This window comes from Paroedura picta, chromosome 9 (assembly GCF_049243985.1).
Source record: "Paroedura picta isolate Pp20150507F chromosome 9, Ppicta_v3.0, whole genome shotgun sequence".
NCBI lineage: Eukaryota > Metazoa > Chordata > Lepidosauria > Squamata > Gekkonidae > Paroedura > Paroedura picta.
This window is the reverse complement of record NC_135377.1, coordinates 64,952,174-64,968,636: the sequence shown is the minus strand read 5'-3', so window position 1 is coordinate 64,968,636 and position 16,463 is coordinate 64,952,174. Positions and strand designations below refer to the sequence as shown.

The 16,463-nt window shown below is 45.6% G+C and overlaps 1 protein-coding gene across 3 annotated transcripts in view; it reads left to right on the top strand.

Annotated features, from left to right (window-relative positions):
• Window positions 1-1,642: 1,642 nt before the first annotated feature.
• Window positions 1,643-16,463, top strand: part of F13A1 (coagulation factor XIII A chain) — a 96,132-nt gene continuing 81,311 nt past the window's right edge. The window contains exons 1-2 of one of the 3 annotated variants that reach the window (XM_077353123.1): window positions 1,643-1,761; window positions 2,939-3,121. In XM_077353123.1, coding sequence (XP_077209238.1) covers window positions 2,962-3,121 — 160 coding nt within the window. In that variant the 5' untranslated portion in view covers window positions 1,643-1,761; window positions 2,939-2,961. Of the gene's footprint in view, window positions 1,762-1,832; window positions 1,929-2,938; window positions 3,122-16,463 lie in introns of those variants that run through there. The other 2 variants (XM_077353121.1, XM_077353122.1) reach the window with 2 other exon arrangements.

The window sequence follows — 16,463 nt, the reverse complement described above, 5'->3', positions numbered from 1 at the left end:
ACTCCACCCAAATCCTTGTTGGCCTCTATGGTTGGCCTGGCTTAGCTTCCAAGATCTGACAGTCTCAGGCTTGCCTGGACTACCCAGATCAGGGCTTGTCAATGGATAAATAGGTTGCCGGTGTTACTAGGAACATGCATTTTTTAAAAACTGGACTGTTCTACAGATTCTGCTGACATAACTACCCGGATCGATGTGACTGTAGCCTCTGTACTGGAGTACGGTACCAAAATGTTTGTGGGGCTTCCTTTTAAGACATCTCAGAAAGTACAGTTGGTATAAAAGAAGGCAGCAATTTTCTTTCTTTTGGGGGCTGCCCACCTGGAACCCACAATTCCAGTGCTGCATCCACTGTTTATTCCAGGCTGAATCAACGTTCTGGTTATGAGCTTTAGAGCCCGTCATGGTTTAGGGCCCTCATACTTCTAGAGGAGTATATTTCCCTGAACCAGCTGCACTCTTCCGACAGTTTTCTCCCCAAGTGGACCTCCTTTTAGACTGTACAGTTACAGTACAATCATAAGGTTTGGTGGGGCCAGTCTTTTGGAATGGCTTTCCAAATAGGTGGGTGGGAGCACCTTGACATTCAAAAGCATTATGTATGGCATAAGTCAGGATGTGGGGTAAGGAGACCACCAAATAAATCCAGGGTAACTACTCAGAGCCAGGCAACGGCAAACCATGTCTCGCACTGAAGAGCGTTTTAGAGGGTAGCCATACTGGTCTACAGTAGAACAGCTAGAATCCAGTCCAGTGGCACCTTGGAGGTAGGGATGCTGGTCCCCAAGTGGGACCTGGAGATCCCATGGAATTCTAGCTCATCTCCAGGTGGCAGAGGTCAGTTCCCCTGGAGAAGATGGCTGCTTTGGAGGGTGAGCTCTATAGCAGGGGTGGTCAAACTGCGGCCCTCCAGATGTCCATGGACTACAATTCCCAGGAGCCCCTGCCAGCGAATGCTGGCAGGGGCTTCTGGGAATTGTAGTCCATGGACATCTGGAGGGCCGCAGTTTGACTACCCCTGCTCTATAGGCTTATACAACTCTGAGGTCCCTCCCTGTCTCAAATCCCACTCTTTCCTGGCTGCACCCCCAAATTCCCCAGGTATTTCCCAACCTAGATTTGGCAACCCTAATGTGGAGCCAGAGAAAGCGGCAAGCAGGTCCCACCCTGGCCATTTCTGCTGACAAAGACAGCCAAAAGCCTGTCATCCCTCTGCACGGTGCTCAGAAGCTAAAAGGAACACATTAAAAATAAGTTCCAAAGTTTTCCCGTGGGATGGCATGTCAGACTGGGCTCTGACTCTTGTCTTCTTTCAAGGAGCTGTTAGCCAGGACAGGTTCCAAGTTGGGCCCATTATGGGGAGAATGTCCTCTGAAGAACCGTCCCAAACCTCATAGCACATTATAGAACCATTGCACACAGCAGCAGCTGAGCCAGGCCTACGCTCTTAACCACTGCACCAAGCTGGCTCTCTTCAGTGGGAATCCCAGGAGATCTCCAGTCGCCACCTGGAAGTTGGCAATCCAACCCTTTGTCCACCAGGGATGTCCACAGTGCTGGAACGGCCCAGTTAGCCCGTGGCATTGAGCTTGGTATTTCGCAAGGCTCTGCCATTGACTTCCCTGCACACCTTTGCAAGTTTGGTAATAATATCCTGTCAGGACAAAGAAGCAAGAGGATTTCCCAACTACAGGATTCACTCTGGGGAGAAAAGACCAGCAAGAGAGGAAGAGCAGAGCCTGACTCCACAGCTGTTTGAGGGTAACTGTCCTGTCGGAGGCGTCGGCAGGGGTGGGGGGAGGAGGGGGAGGAAGAGGGTGGGGGTGACAGAGGCCATATATAGCAGTTCTTCAAGCCTCTCTTTACCCAGACTTTGCTGTGGGAGTGAAGCTGAGGAGAAACCAGAGCAACTATCATTTGCACTGAAGGTATCTCATTGTTGGCTGCCTGGCTGTTTAACGTTGAGAGGGAACTGCCATGGTTTGGAAGGCTGGTTTTGGGAAGGAGATGAGCTGTTTTATGAGAGGCATTTTGGGCACAGGCGGCAACTGTTTGGGATAGGAATTTCCATAAAACCACCCTTCCTGACTGTCCTTCCCCTTGATCCACTAACCAGTGTGTGTGTTTGTGTGTGTGTGTGTGTGTGCGTGCGTCGGGTGGCTTTAATGACTGAGCAGGGTCTTGTTTTTATTATGATTTTTTTTTTGTCCAGTGTGGGGAATGGTTGTATTTCTCTGTGGGAAACTGTGTGTGATTCATATGCAAATATGGTTGCAATCCTATCCTTGCTTGTGAGAGCAATTTGGTTCCACAGGACTTATTTCTGAGGAACAATGCATAAGACTGCACTCTTCCTCCTTTTTCTTTTAAATCCCACTGCAGGGAATTTTTAAAAAATATTTGAACTCCTAAATCCGAGAACCAGGATAGTGTAGTGGTTAAAAGTAGGGGGCTTTGGTCTGGAGAACTGGGTTTGATTCCCCAGTTCTCCTCTACACTCAGGGTGACCTTCGTTCAGTCAAAGTTCTCTTAGAGCTGTTCTTTCTGAGCATTTTGCTTTGGGTTCTCTTAGCCCCCCCCCAACCTCACAGGGTGTCTGTTGCAGGAAGAGGAAGAGAAAGGTGTTTGTAAGCTGCTTTGCAACTCCTTTGGATAGTGAAAAAATATATAAAAATCAGCTCTCCTTCTTGTTCTAAATTTCCCATTTAAAAAAATATTGTTGGGAAACACACACACCCCATTAGCAACCTAAAGTGTGGTTATAATCCTTTAATTGGAATTTTGACTCTCTCTCTTTTTTTTTTTTTACATTGTCAAGACTAAAATTTTACCATTGAGCTTTGATGGTGTAACTCTGCTTAGGATGGTGCCCTGAAGATAAGAACGCTGACTCACTGTTGTTTCCTTTTCTTTCATTCCCCACTTTTTGCCTTTGAAGAGAAGATCTGTGAGAGAGTCACAATGACTGAACCAACAGCTCCCGAGAAAGAGAATAAGAAACCGATCCCTGCTGGTCTGAGTGGGCGCCGGGCCATCCCTCCCAATGTTTCCAATGCAGAAGAAGATGAGATTCCAACGATGGAGTTGACCGGTTTGATGCCAAGAGGAGTTAATCTGCAAGGTACGGAATGCCAAGACTGTTAAAAAAGAAGCACATTTTAGAATTCTCAAGAGCGGCATCTAGGCTAGGGATGTTACAAAATTTTCAGCTTCAAAGAGAATGCACTCCATTAGATGCTATGGGATGCCTGTCTATAACAGCAACCGTTTTCTCGGCTAAACAATATACATAGAAAATGATTTCTGAGAAATATGCCCGCCAATATTGTACATTTTTAAAAAATTCATTATTTTGCATTGCTTGCATTGCACAAAATAAATAGCAGTTGTGAAATGAGGAACTCTAGCTTGGTGTTTCAGTAAGACAGGATCTGAAGTCACACCTAACATTGAAATTCTGCAGAAGTCCAAAATCCAGGTACTAAAGGACAAGAATCTTCTGTGCACACACCAGAGATTTCCCACCCTTTCTTCCTAGCCCCTCCCCATCTCCAGCAAGACACTTTTGAAGTAGAGAAAACTGGGAGAGCCACTATGTGCATGGGGAGCGCAACAGGCATGCCCTTGTTGTACGTACGTGTTCTGAAACCTGTTGATACAAATGAATGGCAAATGGTGGGGAATAGGTGGAATACTTCTTCCCAGGATGGACTATGAAACTGCTAGTAGGGATGCATGACTCAGTTCACCCATCCCTAAACTTTAAATCATCCAAATCAGACTTATCTGAGTCGTGATTCAGCGGTTAGGATGCTCCATTATAACTGAAGTCAACAGGAAATTTTGCCTTCATGTCTATTTTGTAATCTTGGGTGGTGGGGTTTTGAGATAAAGGCACCAAATTTGCAGCATAAATGTTGGAGCCTCTCCTCTAAAGAAAACCTGAGTTTCTAAAAGATTGGACCAGCGAGTTCAACATTATGGGCACCCAAAGAAGGCAGCCCCACCCAACCTCCACTGTTTCCTATGGAAGCTGGATAGGGACACCATCTTTGGTGTCTATAGAATTAGAACTTTTGATCTAATCACTTTGAAACTTAGGGGTTCTTTTGAAGAGAGGCTCCCACAGCTATGCTGAAAATTTGGTGTCTCTACCTCATATTCCCACTCCTCAGACCACAAAATAGGTGAGAAAGCAAAATTTCCCTTTGACTTTAGGGCTACTTCAGTTTGGTTCAGGGATCTTCGAAAGGACTGCAAATGCCCTTGAAATTCTTCCCAGAATGGATGCCAGGCCCTGGGTGGAACCCGGGATTCCCCGAGAATTATAACTCATCTCAAAACTTGAGAGATCAGTTCCTCTGGATGAAATGGCAGCTTTGGAGGGTGGACTCCATAACATTATACACCATTAAGGCCCTTCCTGCCCCAAATTTCACCCACTCCTGGCTCCACCCCCAAAGTCTCCAGGTATTTCCCAACCCAGAGCTGGCAACCCTACCCACACTTAGCCGCAATGATTCAAGTGGGTAGCCGTGTTGGTCTGAAGTAGCACAACAAAATCTTCCTCAAACGATGAACTACCATCATAACAGGGGAATATAAAGCATAAGTTAATTCTGTTAAATTGGTAAACTGTGTCACAACACCCAAATTCAGCCATATGATAATTCTTTGCTAAAACTAAGCTCTTCTCTCAAATTTGTGTTTGCATTATTAAAAGACCTTAACATGTTCACAGCATGGTAGTGGTTGAAGTTTTTATATCCTGCTTTTTTCTACTCTAAGGAGTCTCTTTATCCTAAGGAGAGCCAGTGTGGTGTAGCGGTTGAAGAGTGGTGACCTCTAATCTGTAGAGCTGGGTTTGATTCCCTGGTTCTCCTCCACAGTCAACCAGCTGGGTGACCTTGGGCTAGTCACAGTTCTCTCAGAGCTCTCTCAGTTCCATCTATCACACAAGGCGTCTGTTCCGAGGAGAGGGAGGGAAGGAAATTGTAAGCCACTTTGAGACTACTTTGAGTAGAGAAAAGGAGGGTATAAAAACCAGCTCTTCTTCATCATCTCTTCAAAGCCTCTGAGAATCGCCTTTCCTTCCTTTCCCCACAACAGGTTCCCTGTGAAGTAGGTGGGGCTGAGAGAGGTCTAAGAGAACTGTGCCTGGCCCAAGGTCACCCAGCTGGCTTCGAGCAGAGGAGTGGGGACCCAACCCCTCTTTCTCCAGATTAGCGTCCAGCAGTCTTAACCACTGCACTTAACAGTTGGGTCTCAAAAGGAAAGGAAGGGAGTACAGGCTTGGATCCCAGGGCTTTGTGGCAGATCTTCCTCATGGTTATAACTCTTGCTGACAGCACAGGACAGAGTGGGCGGGCTCTTTGGCTCCCATGAGGTTTGGATGCCCTGCGGGGTTCTTCCATGGTTATAATTTATGGCCGTATCAAACAAAAATCGGCTTTGTCTATTTAATTACTTACTTCATTTATATTCCACTACACCTTTCTCCCCAAGGGAGACCTCTAAGCAGGCTATATTATTCTCCTTCATTTTTGTGGGCAGAGTTTAGATAGGAAAAATAATAAAATAGTTTTTATTAGGAAGAGAACCAACTTTGTATAGAAAGAGAGAGGAGAGTCCTAGAGTTTAACTGCCTCTGACTAAGGTACATGACCGCATGCCTTCAGTCTGTTGTGTCTGTTCTGGAGGCAAGCATGTAGGACGTGTTCTCAAAGGAATGCAAAACCTCCAGATAAGCCCATCAGGATGCTGGAGGCCAGGTCCTACCAGACTGACCTGGTCTCCTTCTTTGACTGAGGGGCAGGCTTATTAGATGTTGGAAATTCAGTGGATGCTGTTTATCTGGATTTCAGTATGGCTTTTGACAAGGTTCCCCAAGATGTTCTGATGTAAACCGGAAGACTGTAGACTGGATTTTTGGATGGTTAGGTGAGTAGGGAACTGGCTAGAAAACCACATGCAAAGAGTGGTTGCCAATGGTATTTCATCAAATTGGAGGAAGGCGAGCAGCAGAGTGCCACATTGATCAGAACTGGGTCCAGCACTTTTCAACATTTTTATCAATGATCTGGATGAGGGGTAGGCAGACTGCTCATTAAATTTGTGGATGACACCAGATTGGGAGGAGTAGCCAACACCCCAGAAGATATAGAGTTCAATGAGATCTGAACACGTTGGGAAAGTGGGCAGATGAGAACAAGATGCAATTCAGTAAGGAGAAGTGCAGAGTTCTACATCTCGATCACAAGAACGAGAAGCATGCATACTGGATGGGAGATACACTTCTGAGTAGCAGCATGTATGAACGTGATCTTGGGGTACTTGAGGACTGTAAGCTAAATATGAGCAGACAGTGTGATGTGGTGGTAAAGAAGGCAAATGCAGTCTTGGGCTGTGTCAACAAAGGCATCACATCAAAATCACAAGATGTCATAGTCCCACTATATACTGTGTTAGTCAGACCCCACCTGGAGTACCGTGTGCAGTTCTGGAGGCCCCACTTTAAAAAGGACGTGACAAAATTGAGAGGGTTCAAAGGAGTGTGACAAGGATCATCCAGGGACTGGGGACCATGAGGAGAGGCTGAGGGACCTGAATGTTCAGCCTGGAGAAGAGGACATTAAGAGGGGACATGATTGCTGTCTTTAAGTATTTGAAGGGTTGTCACTAAGAGGAGGGCAGAGAGAAGTTCCTGTTGGCAGCAGAGGATAGGATCCGCAGTAATGGGTTTAAGCTATGTGTATAATGTTGTTGGCTAAAAGGTAAAGGTATCCCCTGTGCAAGCACTGGGTCATGTTTGACCCTTGGGGTGACGCTCTCTAGCGTTTTCATGGCAGACTCAATACAGGGTGGTTTGCCAGTGCCTTCCCCAGTCATTACCGTTTACCCCCAGCAAGCTGGGTACTCATTTTACCGGCCTCAGAAGGATGGAAGGCTGAGTCAACCTTGAGCTGGCTGCTGGGATCGAACTCCCAGCCTCATGGGCAGAGCTTTCAGACTGCATGCCTGCTGCCTTACCACTCTGCGCCACAAGAGGCTCTTGATGTTGGCTAGATATCAGGGAAAAAAATTTCATTCAGAGTAGTTCAGCAGTGGAATCAACTGCCTAAGGAGGTGGTGAACTCCCCCTCACTGGCAGTCTTCAAGCAGTGACTGGACAGGTACTTTTCCTTGATGCTTTAGGCTGATTCTGCAATGAGCCTGGATGGCCCCTTCCAACTCTATCATTCTATGATTCTATTCTATTTGAAGAGCCTCCGGAAAGGGCAGTATATAAATTAAAATAAACAAACAAACATCAGGAAGTTTCTAGTCTAACTATGCTAAATACACATGTCCTCTGATGCCCCCTGTAGGACACTCTTCACAGTCATGCATGCTACAGTTCCTGCATATTCCAACAATTTTCTCCTAAAGCAATCATTTGAGGTAGATTAGGCTGAGAGTGTGACTGGCCCAAGGTAACCCAATGAAGACAGACGATTTAAATTTTTCAAAAATTAAGTTCTTTTCAAACTCTTTTTTGCCCCCTGTGAGTCCCAGACCAGGTGGCTTTCCGACTCTGCCCTAGGAAGAGAAGATGGCAGTGAAATAGGGTTGCCATCCTCAAGTTGGTGCCTGGAGTTCTGGAATTATAATTTATCACCAGACTGCAGAGATGGAATTTCCATGGAGGAAATGGAAACTTGGAGGGCAGATTGTAGGAGAAATGGCCATCCCAGAGGGACATCACATCCCTACTGGGTTCACTCCCCAAATTCAGCCCTGACCAAATATTAAATCTCCAGGAATTTACCTTGCTGGAGGATGTAATCCGAATTTGGTAAAGGATGGTCGTAGAGATGGACCCATGTGCTCATGAGGAATTTCCTTTCTCCCACTTGTTGCATTTCATAATATCCTTTATGTATTGTATGGAATCCTATAGATTTCCACGAGGAACCTTCATTGCTTTATTTGTTTAAGTTGATTGCTTACTCCAGGCTTTCTCAACCAGGGTTTTGTGAAGTTTCTTGACAGGCCTGGAGGGGTTTCTTGAATGGACGGTAGTGAATTAATTTTTAATATCTTTTAAAAATTGTTAAACATTTATTGCGTGATATGACCATATATGGTCATGTTGATTTGCCCCTCCCCTTCTAAAATGGCCAGTGATGGGCCTGGAGGGAGTGGGAAGGGGAGCGGCCCCAGGTGGGCATATGCACAGCTATGCTTCCCAACCATATTCTGCCTGATTGCACCATTCGCACTTATGACCATTGTATAAGTTGAAAACCTAAGTCTAAAGAGTTTATGGGGCTACATATTATTTTGAGCCTTCTGACAGAAGGTCTTCATGGCCAGAGAGTTCACCTTACATTATTAATAAGAATGCCTCCCTTTTTATTTGTCTATTTTTGTAAAATCCAGTCTGATTGTGTGGAACTTGAGAGGCTTACAACATTGTTTCGTGTCATTTTGGTGGATCCTAATCATGGTATTACGTGGGCTTGTTTTTGGAAGAGGCTGAAAATGGAAAGCATGGATTTATGTACAAACAAAACAAAGCAAGCTTCTCACCTGAAATTGTTCCCAATTTTGTCTCAGGGGCTGAAACGGTGACCTCAGCCTACCATTTCCGTTCCCTCTTCTGCTCCATGAACGTCTGTTCAGGTTATCTCAGTGACTTCAGGGTTTTGCATTTGCTGCTGGCGTTTTGCCAAAGCTGGCACACAGGATGGCAGGAGGGAATTACTCCAAGCCTCACTATCATCCTGATAGAAAACCCCCGGGGATTTCCTCACATAAATTAACAACGATCTTGTCAGGGTTGTTGTAAATTGGCGGCTGGCATGTGTACAAGGGAGCGAGGTGAGCAGATGGTCATGGCGCGAAGCATCGGTGGGGGTGTGATTGTGGAGAATCTGCTGCCATGGAGATGGGGAATATCACAGAGCGCCTGGCCGCTTGGGAGCCTGCGAGAAAGGCATTCCTGACTTGCTAAATGACCCTGTGGGTTATTTTATCCACCCCCCAAAAAAATGAGTTTATACTTCAAGGTCAAATGGGCTGGTGGACTTCCAGAGTCACACACAATGTCATTGTTACCCACTTGGAGTGAACCGTTCGTTAGGAGTGAAAATGGATGACACGTTATAGTACCTGGGAATTTTGTCTGATTTTTGTCCTTAAATTAGACCAGAACCACAGAGCAAGCAGCTGTCAAAATTCCTCTCTGGAATGTACGGCTCTCCTCATGAAAGGGCTGCCAGCTCTGGCTTGGGAAATACCTGGAGACATTGGAGGTATTGCTGGGAAAGGGTGGCATTTGGGGCTGGGAGGGACCTCAATGGAGCACAATGAAATGGAGTCCACCCTCCAAAGCAGCCATTTTCTCCAGGGGAACTGATCTCTGTCTCCCGGAGATGAGCTATAATTCCCTGGAATGATCTAATTTATTTATTTATTATTTATTTATTATTTAAATTTATATACCGCCGTTCCCAATTGGGCTCACAGCGGTTCACATAATAAAAGAATAAAAACACAATAAAGCCCATAAAAAACCATAATTATAATTACTAAAAGTGACAAGATGGCAAGCTAAAAAAACTAACTAAAGTCACCCTCTTGACCAGCCAGGGCCAGCCTTGTGACTGTCTTACGGGTGAGAGTGGGGAGACAGAGCCACCAACAGTCAAAGCATAGGGCATGGGGTCAGACCTCGTCATAACATGATTTATTAATTTTACTTATCATATGGCATGTGCAGTGTGGCCAGGAGACACGAGGGTTGTCTGGCAGCCACGCAAGGGAGGTTCAGAGGTGGTTTGCCATTTCCTCCCTCTGTGGCATGACCGCTAGCGTTCCTTGGAGTAGCCAGGCTCAGCCCTGTTTAGTTTCTGAGATCTGAAGGGAGTGATCCTGGTTCACAAAACCCTGGTTGAAAAAGCCAGCGCTAGGCAGAAGACTGTATTGTGGGTGTTCTGTTACCTCTAGGAGGTACTTATAGATCTGTGTTTGCTGCATGCAAATCTTATTTGCTGTACATACACAGGCTCATCCAGGGAATGAACTCCAGGGAATGGTAGAGGACAGGAAGGCCTGGAGGATCATTGGCCATGGGGTTGCGATGGGTCGGACACGACTTTGCACCTAACAACAACAACAACAACAACAACAACACAGGCTCACTTTCTTCCACCAAATTTGTTTCACTGAATATTTACCTTGTTCCCAAACTCTGGATTCTGGACCTTATTGTAAGGGTGGCTGTTATATGATGTAATAAATACTGCATTAATAGGTTTCAGATGGTGGCTGTGGACTTTTTCCTTGTGTGTTCACACTGCTGTATCTGCATGGGTGGCAAACTATTGAGCGCTGCAGTATGAGACCGTTGACTTAGAGCAAAAGCCATGCATGCTACAGATCTCTGCATCCCCAGGGTTTCCACATAATAGATCTAGCTTGTTCACTGTGACCTGCTTTTGAGCCATGAGGTCAGGTGGCTAATTAGTTTTTAATTCGTGATTGGAAAACACCAGCAGAGAGGCACCTTGTACTAGTCCCAAACTAATGCACAGTGGAGGGAGAAATTTTGAGGGTTCATGACAAAAGTGTTTGAATGCCATGGTGATGCTGAGCGTTGGATGCAAACCATGCAGGTGACTTTGTGGATTATCTGCAACATCCTGGGGACCACATATCCTCTCGAGGGTGCTGCTTCAGATTTCAAAATGAAGCTTGTTCAGATAGGGACCATTTCTGCATGAGGAGTCTGTCTCTAGAGACCCTCTGGTTTCTGGTGGGTTTTAGAGCCCACTCCACATGACATCGTCTGCATCCTGAGGCACTCCAGGGGCTGGCTCGAGTTTTGGCCAGATTTGCCTCGGGATGAGGGAAATTGCCAAAAGTGAATTTTCCACTTCCTATCGTGCTTCTCATTAGGGAGCAACAAGGGGCAAGCCTGTATGGAGGGGGAAAAGCACAATAGTCTCTGTAGCATTGTCCTAGCCTCGCAACTTCCCTCCCCTCTCCATTTCCTGCTCTGAGAATTTTTTTTTTTAAATGGCGCAGTCCACGTTGCTGCGGGACTGCAAAGCTACTACGTGAAAGGTAAAATAAAATCTTCTGTAAAGTGTCCATGGTCTTTTTGAGATCAGGCAGGCAAAACATAGCCCCATTGGTGTTTTCTGGAGATGGGGAATGAACGGGGAAAGAGGGGTGGTGGTGGTGGTTATGAAGCAGCCCTCTCCCGGTCAGCCAGGCATGTGTGCACTTTGTTTTTAAGCCAACCATTTAATCACTCCTCTGGGCCTAGTTACGATTTCCAGCCTCTCACAAATCTACCCAGACATAAATAGAGTCCGAAACCATGAATCCTCCCCCCAAAAGGGGGGGATGCTGCATCATTCCAGCGTTTCTCCATATTTGTTGGCTTTTGTAAAAACACTGTTTTATTGAGATGGTGAATTTTGTTCTAGTGGGCCAGCATGGCTAGCAGATTTGAATTAATCCTCAAGTCAAGTCTAATTATTATCCAATCTCTTTTGTGGAGATGTGCTACACTGTGCAGCAGTAGTGAAAAATTGTGTGATGAAAGGCAGCAGTTGGCAAAATCCTGAGTTTGGCGAACAAAAGATTCTTCAGCCAAACACGGGAAGTTGGGGTTGTGTGAACTTAACTGACTCAGAAAGGCTTTTCTTGAGAGAAAGAGAGAGAGGTTTCTCTTGGTAATACAAAGCTATTCACAGTGACTGCAGAGAATTTACTCAGTGCTCTCCCCTCATGTCTATCATTCCACCCATTCCTGATGAGCATTCTGACTTTTTTTTTAATCAATGGTAAAACTATCGTTATGGTGTTAAGATACTGTAGTGATATATCTACTCCATATTTTTACCCCTTCTCCAAAGCCCTCTGTGGGAGGTGGGGATGGGATATGGCTGACAGGATACGAAGAGACAGGTCCCCCCCCGCCGCCTTTGCATTCTTGTTTCCCTCACTTGTGGGCCCCTGTTTCTTCAGGGTTTCCCCCCCAACCCCCTATTCTGCACACGTTTCACTCCCTCTAATGGTCAAATCAATATTATTTATTAGTTTATTTATTTATGAGTCGGATTTCTAGGCCACCCCTCTCCATTGAGGTCTCAGGATGGCTTACAATAGAATATAGAATTAAATCCCCAGTACAATAAAATACTTTAAATCCTTTTTAAAAATCTATTAAAATTATATACTGCTCAAACGCCCTGTCATGTAATCATCCTCGGCAGGCCTAAAATTGCAGGAATTAGAGATCTGGTTATTGGCTCAACTCAGATGGGTTAGAGTAGCCTAGGAAGAGGCGTAGGTGTGTGTGTCTGGGTGGTTGGGGGTATTCAGATGACAAGAGTGAGACCTTGGCCCCAACCAAATGTCTGGTGGAAGAGCACCATTTTGCAGGCTTCTTGGAACTTTGAAAGATCTGTAAGGGTCATGGTCCCCCCTGGCTCTGGTCAAGGCTAGGCTCACTTTTCTGGGACCAGGGACCACCAGCAAGCTGGAGTTTGCTGAGTGAAGTGCTCTTTGGCGAGTGTATACGGAGAGTTGGGCTCTCAGGTCCACCTCTCCCAGACTGTGTAAGGCCTTAAAGGTCGCAGCCAATACCTTAAAGGTCACAGCCAATACCTGGAGCTCAATTGGCAACCAGTGCAGCTGCTGGAGAACAGGTTGAAAGTTGGCTCTCCATAGGGTCATCTTAAGGACCTGGGCACTTGTGTTCTGTACCAACTGTAACTTTTGGGTTGGAGATAAGAGAAGGCCCATTTTGAACTAGCTACAGTAATCTAGCTTGGAGGTGTCTATCACGTGGATCAGTATGGCTAAGTGTTCTGGGGCCAGATAGGGCATTAATAGCTTTTCTTGGCATAGGTGGAAAAATGCCTGGGGAGCTACTCTGGTGACCTGTGCCTCCGTAGGCAGGGACACTTCGAAGATCTCTCCCCAAGTCTTGATGTTATGTTCAGTCTCAAGCTGCACCCTGCCAAGGTACGGGAGATGCACTTCATCATCTGGTCCTTTCCTCCCCAGCCACAGGACCTCCATCTTCAGGGGATTAAGCCTCAGGCAGATTTGCTGGAACCACTCCTCGAAGTCTCCCAAACCTTTGGCCAATGATTCAGGGAGAGTGTTCAGCCAGCCACTCATTAACAGGTAGAACTGGGTGTCACCTGCATATTGGTGACATAATACATTGGTCCAGCATATCTCCCTGCAAATTGAAACTGCAGAATTTTAGGGTGGATATAAAGTGGCCAAACTGTGGCTCTCCAAATGTCCATGGACTATACTTACCATGAGCTCCTGACAGCAGCTCATGAAAGTCCATGGACATCTGGAGAGCTGCAGTTTGGCCACTCCTGCAGGAGTTGAAACAAAACATGTATGTAAGAGATTCCACCCCGTCCCCCATTCCCGAAGCAACAGGAACCTACAAGTGATGAAATGGGATGTGCAGGGAGACCTGAAAATCTGGGTGTTCTCGGTGGGCTCCCTTTCCAGTCCAGATTGACCTCCATATCTCCCCACAGTTGTTACTATGTCTACAGAGCACATCTGAAGTATAAACGAAGGAACTGAGTTTAGGAACTCAGAGTGTGTGAGCATTATTGTTCTTCAGGAAACCAAGGGGTCTCTCTCTCTCTCTCTGCAGATCTGCTTCATACTGCTGATCCAGGCAGCAGAACAAAGTTCAAATCATATCTTAACTGCGTGGAAATAGCTAGCCGGGAATGTGTGTTATGAATCTGGAAGCAGCTTGCAACATGGCTTTATTACACCGATCCTGTATGATTAATCCTCCCAGAGCCGCCGGCGTGATTTTCCCTCAGTCCGTCCAAGGGCAAGCCTTATTAAAGTCTTCCTGTAATGGCCGGCGGCATATGGGCCAGTATATTTTCGGAGGGTGACCACGGTGCTCTTTGTTTGACATTACAATAAGGGTGCTCAGCTGCAGAATTAAAATTTAATTTGGAGGTGGTGGGATTGCCTCCAGGAGGCATTATGCCTCTTCAAAGTGTCTGCATCATTCATGAGGCCTCGTGGAAGTCCCTCAAGATCCGAAGTCAGGTGTTTGCGTAGAGATGGGAAATTCAAATGACTAGCATCAATAAACGCTGTTGCGGTATAATTGCCTGATCTGCTGGTACATTGACTAGGTTCCCCTCTTCACTTTAGGAGTTCCACCCACTAAATGTATTTACAGTATACTGGTGTGTGTGTGTTTTCGTGGGCAGCTGCCTCTGGCAATGAAATCCAGTGCAGATAAAGGAACAAGGAGCTTTTGTATTCAGAATGAAGTTGTCCACATTAAAATGTCCCTTTTTACCCCCACTGGTATTAGTTATATTGGATCAAGAGCCATTTTCCTGATTTTTCTTCCTGAGATTTCTTAACTGATGGTGCTAAGGATCAGACCGGAGGTGTTTATGAAGATGAGCTGTTTTTTTAATAACCTGCTTTTCACTACCCAAAGGAGTCCCAAAGCAGCTTACAAACACTTTTTCCTTCCTCTCCCCACCACAGGCACCCTGTGAAGTAGGTGGGGCTGAGAAAGCTCTAAGAGAACTGATATGCAAAATAGCTTTAAGAGTACTGTGACTGGCTCAGGGGCACCCCACTGGCTGCATGTGAAGTGGGGAATCATACCTGGCTCTTCATATTAGAGTCTACCGATCTTTAACTTCTCTGGTTCTTCTAAAGGATGTAGGGAGAGAATGTAGATACAGTATGACAATAAAGAGTCAGGAATTCCTGTTCTGAAAACTCAAAACACTATAATTAGAACAAAAGTTATCTATGTTCCACAAACATGCATGCGTTCATTTGGGCATTCAGGAATACTTTTAATTACGTGCATAGACTATGAAGATTCATGCACAGTAAGGTGCAAAGGTTCAGCTTTTAAAGCAATTACACTGTTTATTGCAGTGTGATCGGGATTTGGGGCCCATAAAGCAAAGCAGATCCTGACCAGAGGTCAGATAAGTGACCTAGTCATATGCAAAATAAAATAATTTGCACTGAATGGAGAAGTTTCTACCGCTCACTATTGTAACGTTACCCACATTTCTGGTTCCAAAGATACTTCCAAAACTGTGCAAATACCCTCATTCCAACCCACCATTGAAAAGGCTTGCTGGGTATTTGTGTGTGTGTGTGTGTGTTTAGAGTGAAAGGATGTCATATCAACAGCCAGGGCCATTTCGCACGGCTTCAAAGTAGCAGAATGGTTGCTATTTGGAAACGCTACTAATTTGCCATAACCCACGACGTCGTAGACAATCTGCAACAATCCTGAAACCAATCAGCAAAAAGCGCTTCGTTGTGGCGCTTTCAGGGGAATCCAGAAAAGTGGATTCACCCTCCGGATAGCGATACACTCCTGCAACCAATCTGCAACAGTAGCGCTAAAGACCTGTGCGTTACCATTGTTGCTGGTTCTTCAAAGTCCCTCCCCCTGGCTCTCTCCTCCAAACTTCCGGCAAAGCGATCGCCATTTTTTTTTCTCCGAGCGAGCGGGGATAAACGCACCGGCGAGCCTCTTTCTGTTTAGAGGCTTCCCTGGCTTCAGTCCTTCACCTTTAGTCACTAAGCACAAACCACTGAAAAGCCCGTTTGCTGAAATAAAGTCCCTTTATTTTTTACAAATAAATTCAGCCGAAAATCGTGCCCGTGAGAGGGGGGGGATTTTTTTTTTATCACTCGAGGCAGCGTGCAAACGATCATACAATCAAACGACAGCTCACATTAGGCAGCTGGATGGGTCTCTCCGTAGCAACGAATCTACCTAGATTCGTTGCTATGGGTCGTTTTTTTTTTTAAAAAACCTTTCTTAAAGGGAAAGGGGCTGTTTGGGAGCATGCTAACGGCTGCCCATTGGCTGCTTGACGGCCAGGGGCGGGACGAGCTTGGCAATAGCGCTTCCTTTCTAGCGATTTCTGCCGAGACCGGAAGCCTGTGGGAAACGCTAAAAAACGCAACTGATTCCACTACAAAGGCAGGTATGCATAACGACGAATTCCACTATTTTAAATGGCGATTTTTCATTCCGCAAACAATTTGCAACAAAGATCCCTGTGCGAAAAGGCCCCCAGATTTTGTGCTAAAGATCAATGACTTCAGCAGATATATAGAATTCTTGCCTAAATAACTTTGACAAAACCCGATTCTCTTCTGTTCAAAAAACAAACTTTTATGTTCTGAAGAATAGCTAATTCACCATTAAAAGCCTGATCTTAAGCCCCTTTAGTGAGCAGTATGGTCAGGAGCCAAGAGAATAAATCAAAACCAAGCAGTGAATGTTGTTAATTTCTTCTGCACCCCAATGCCCTGTTTGCTCTGTTATTAAAAGCAGACATCCAAAAGCTGCCAACATACATCATGTTTGAAGCACCCTTAGAGATGGCTCCAAAGAGACGCCAGTCCAA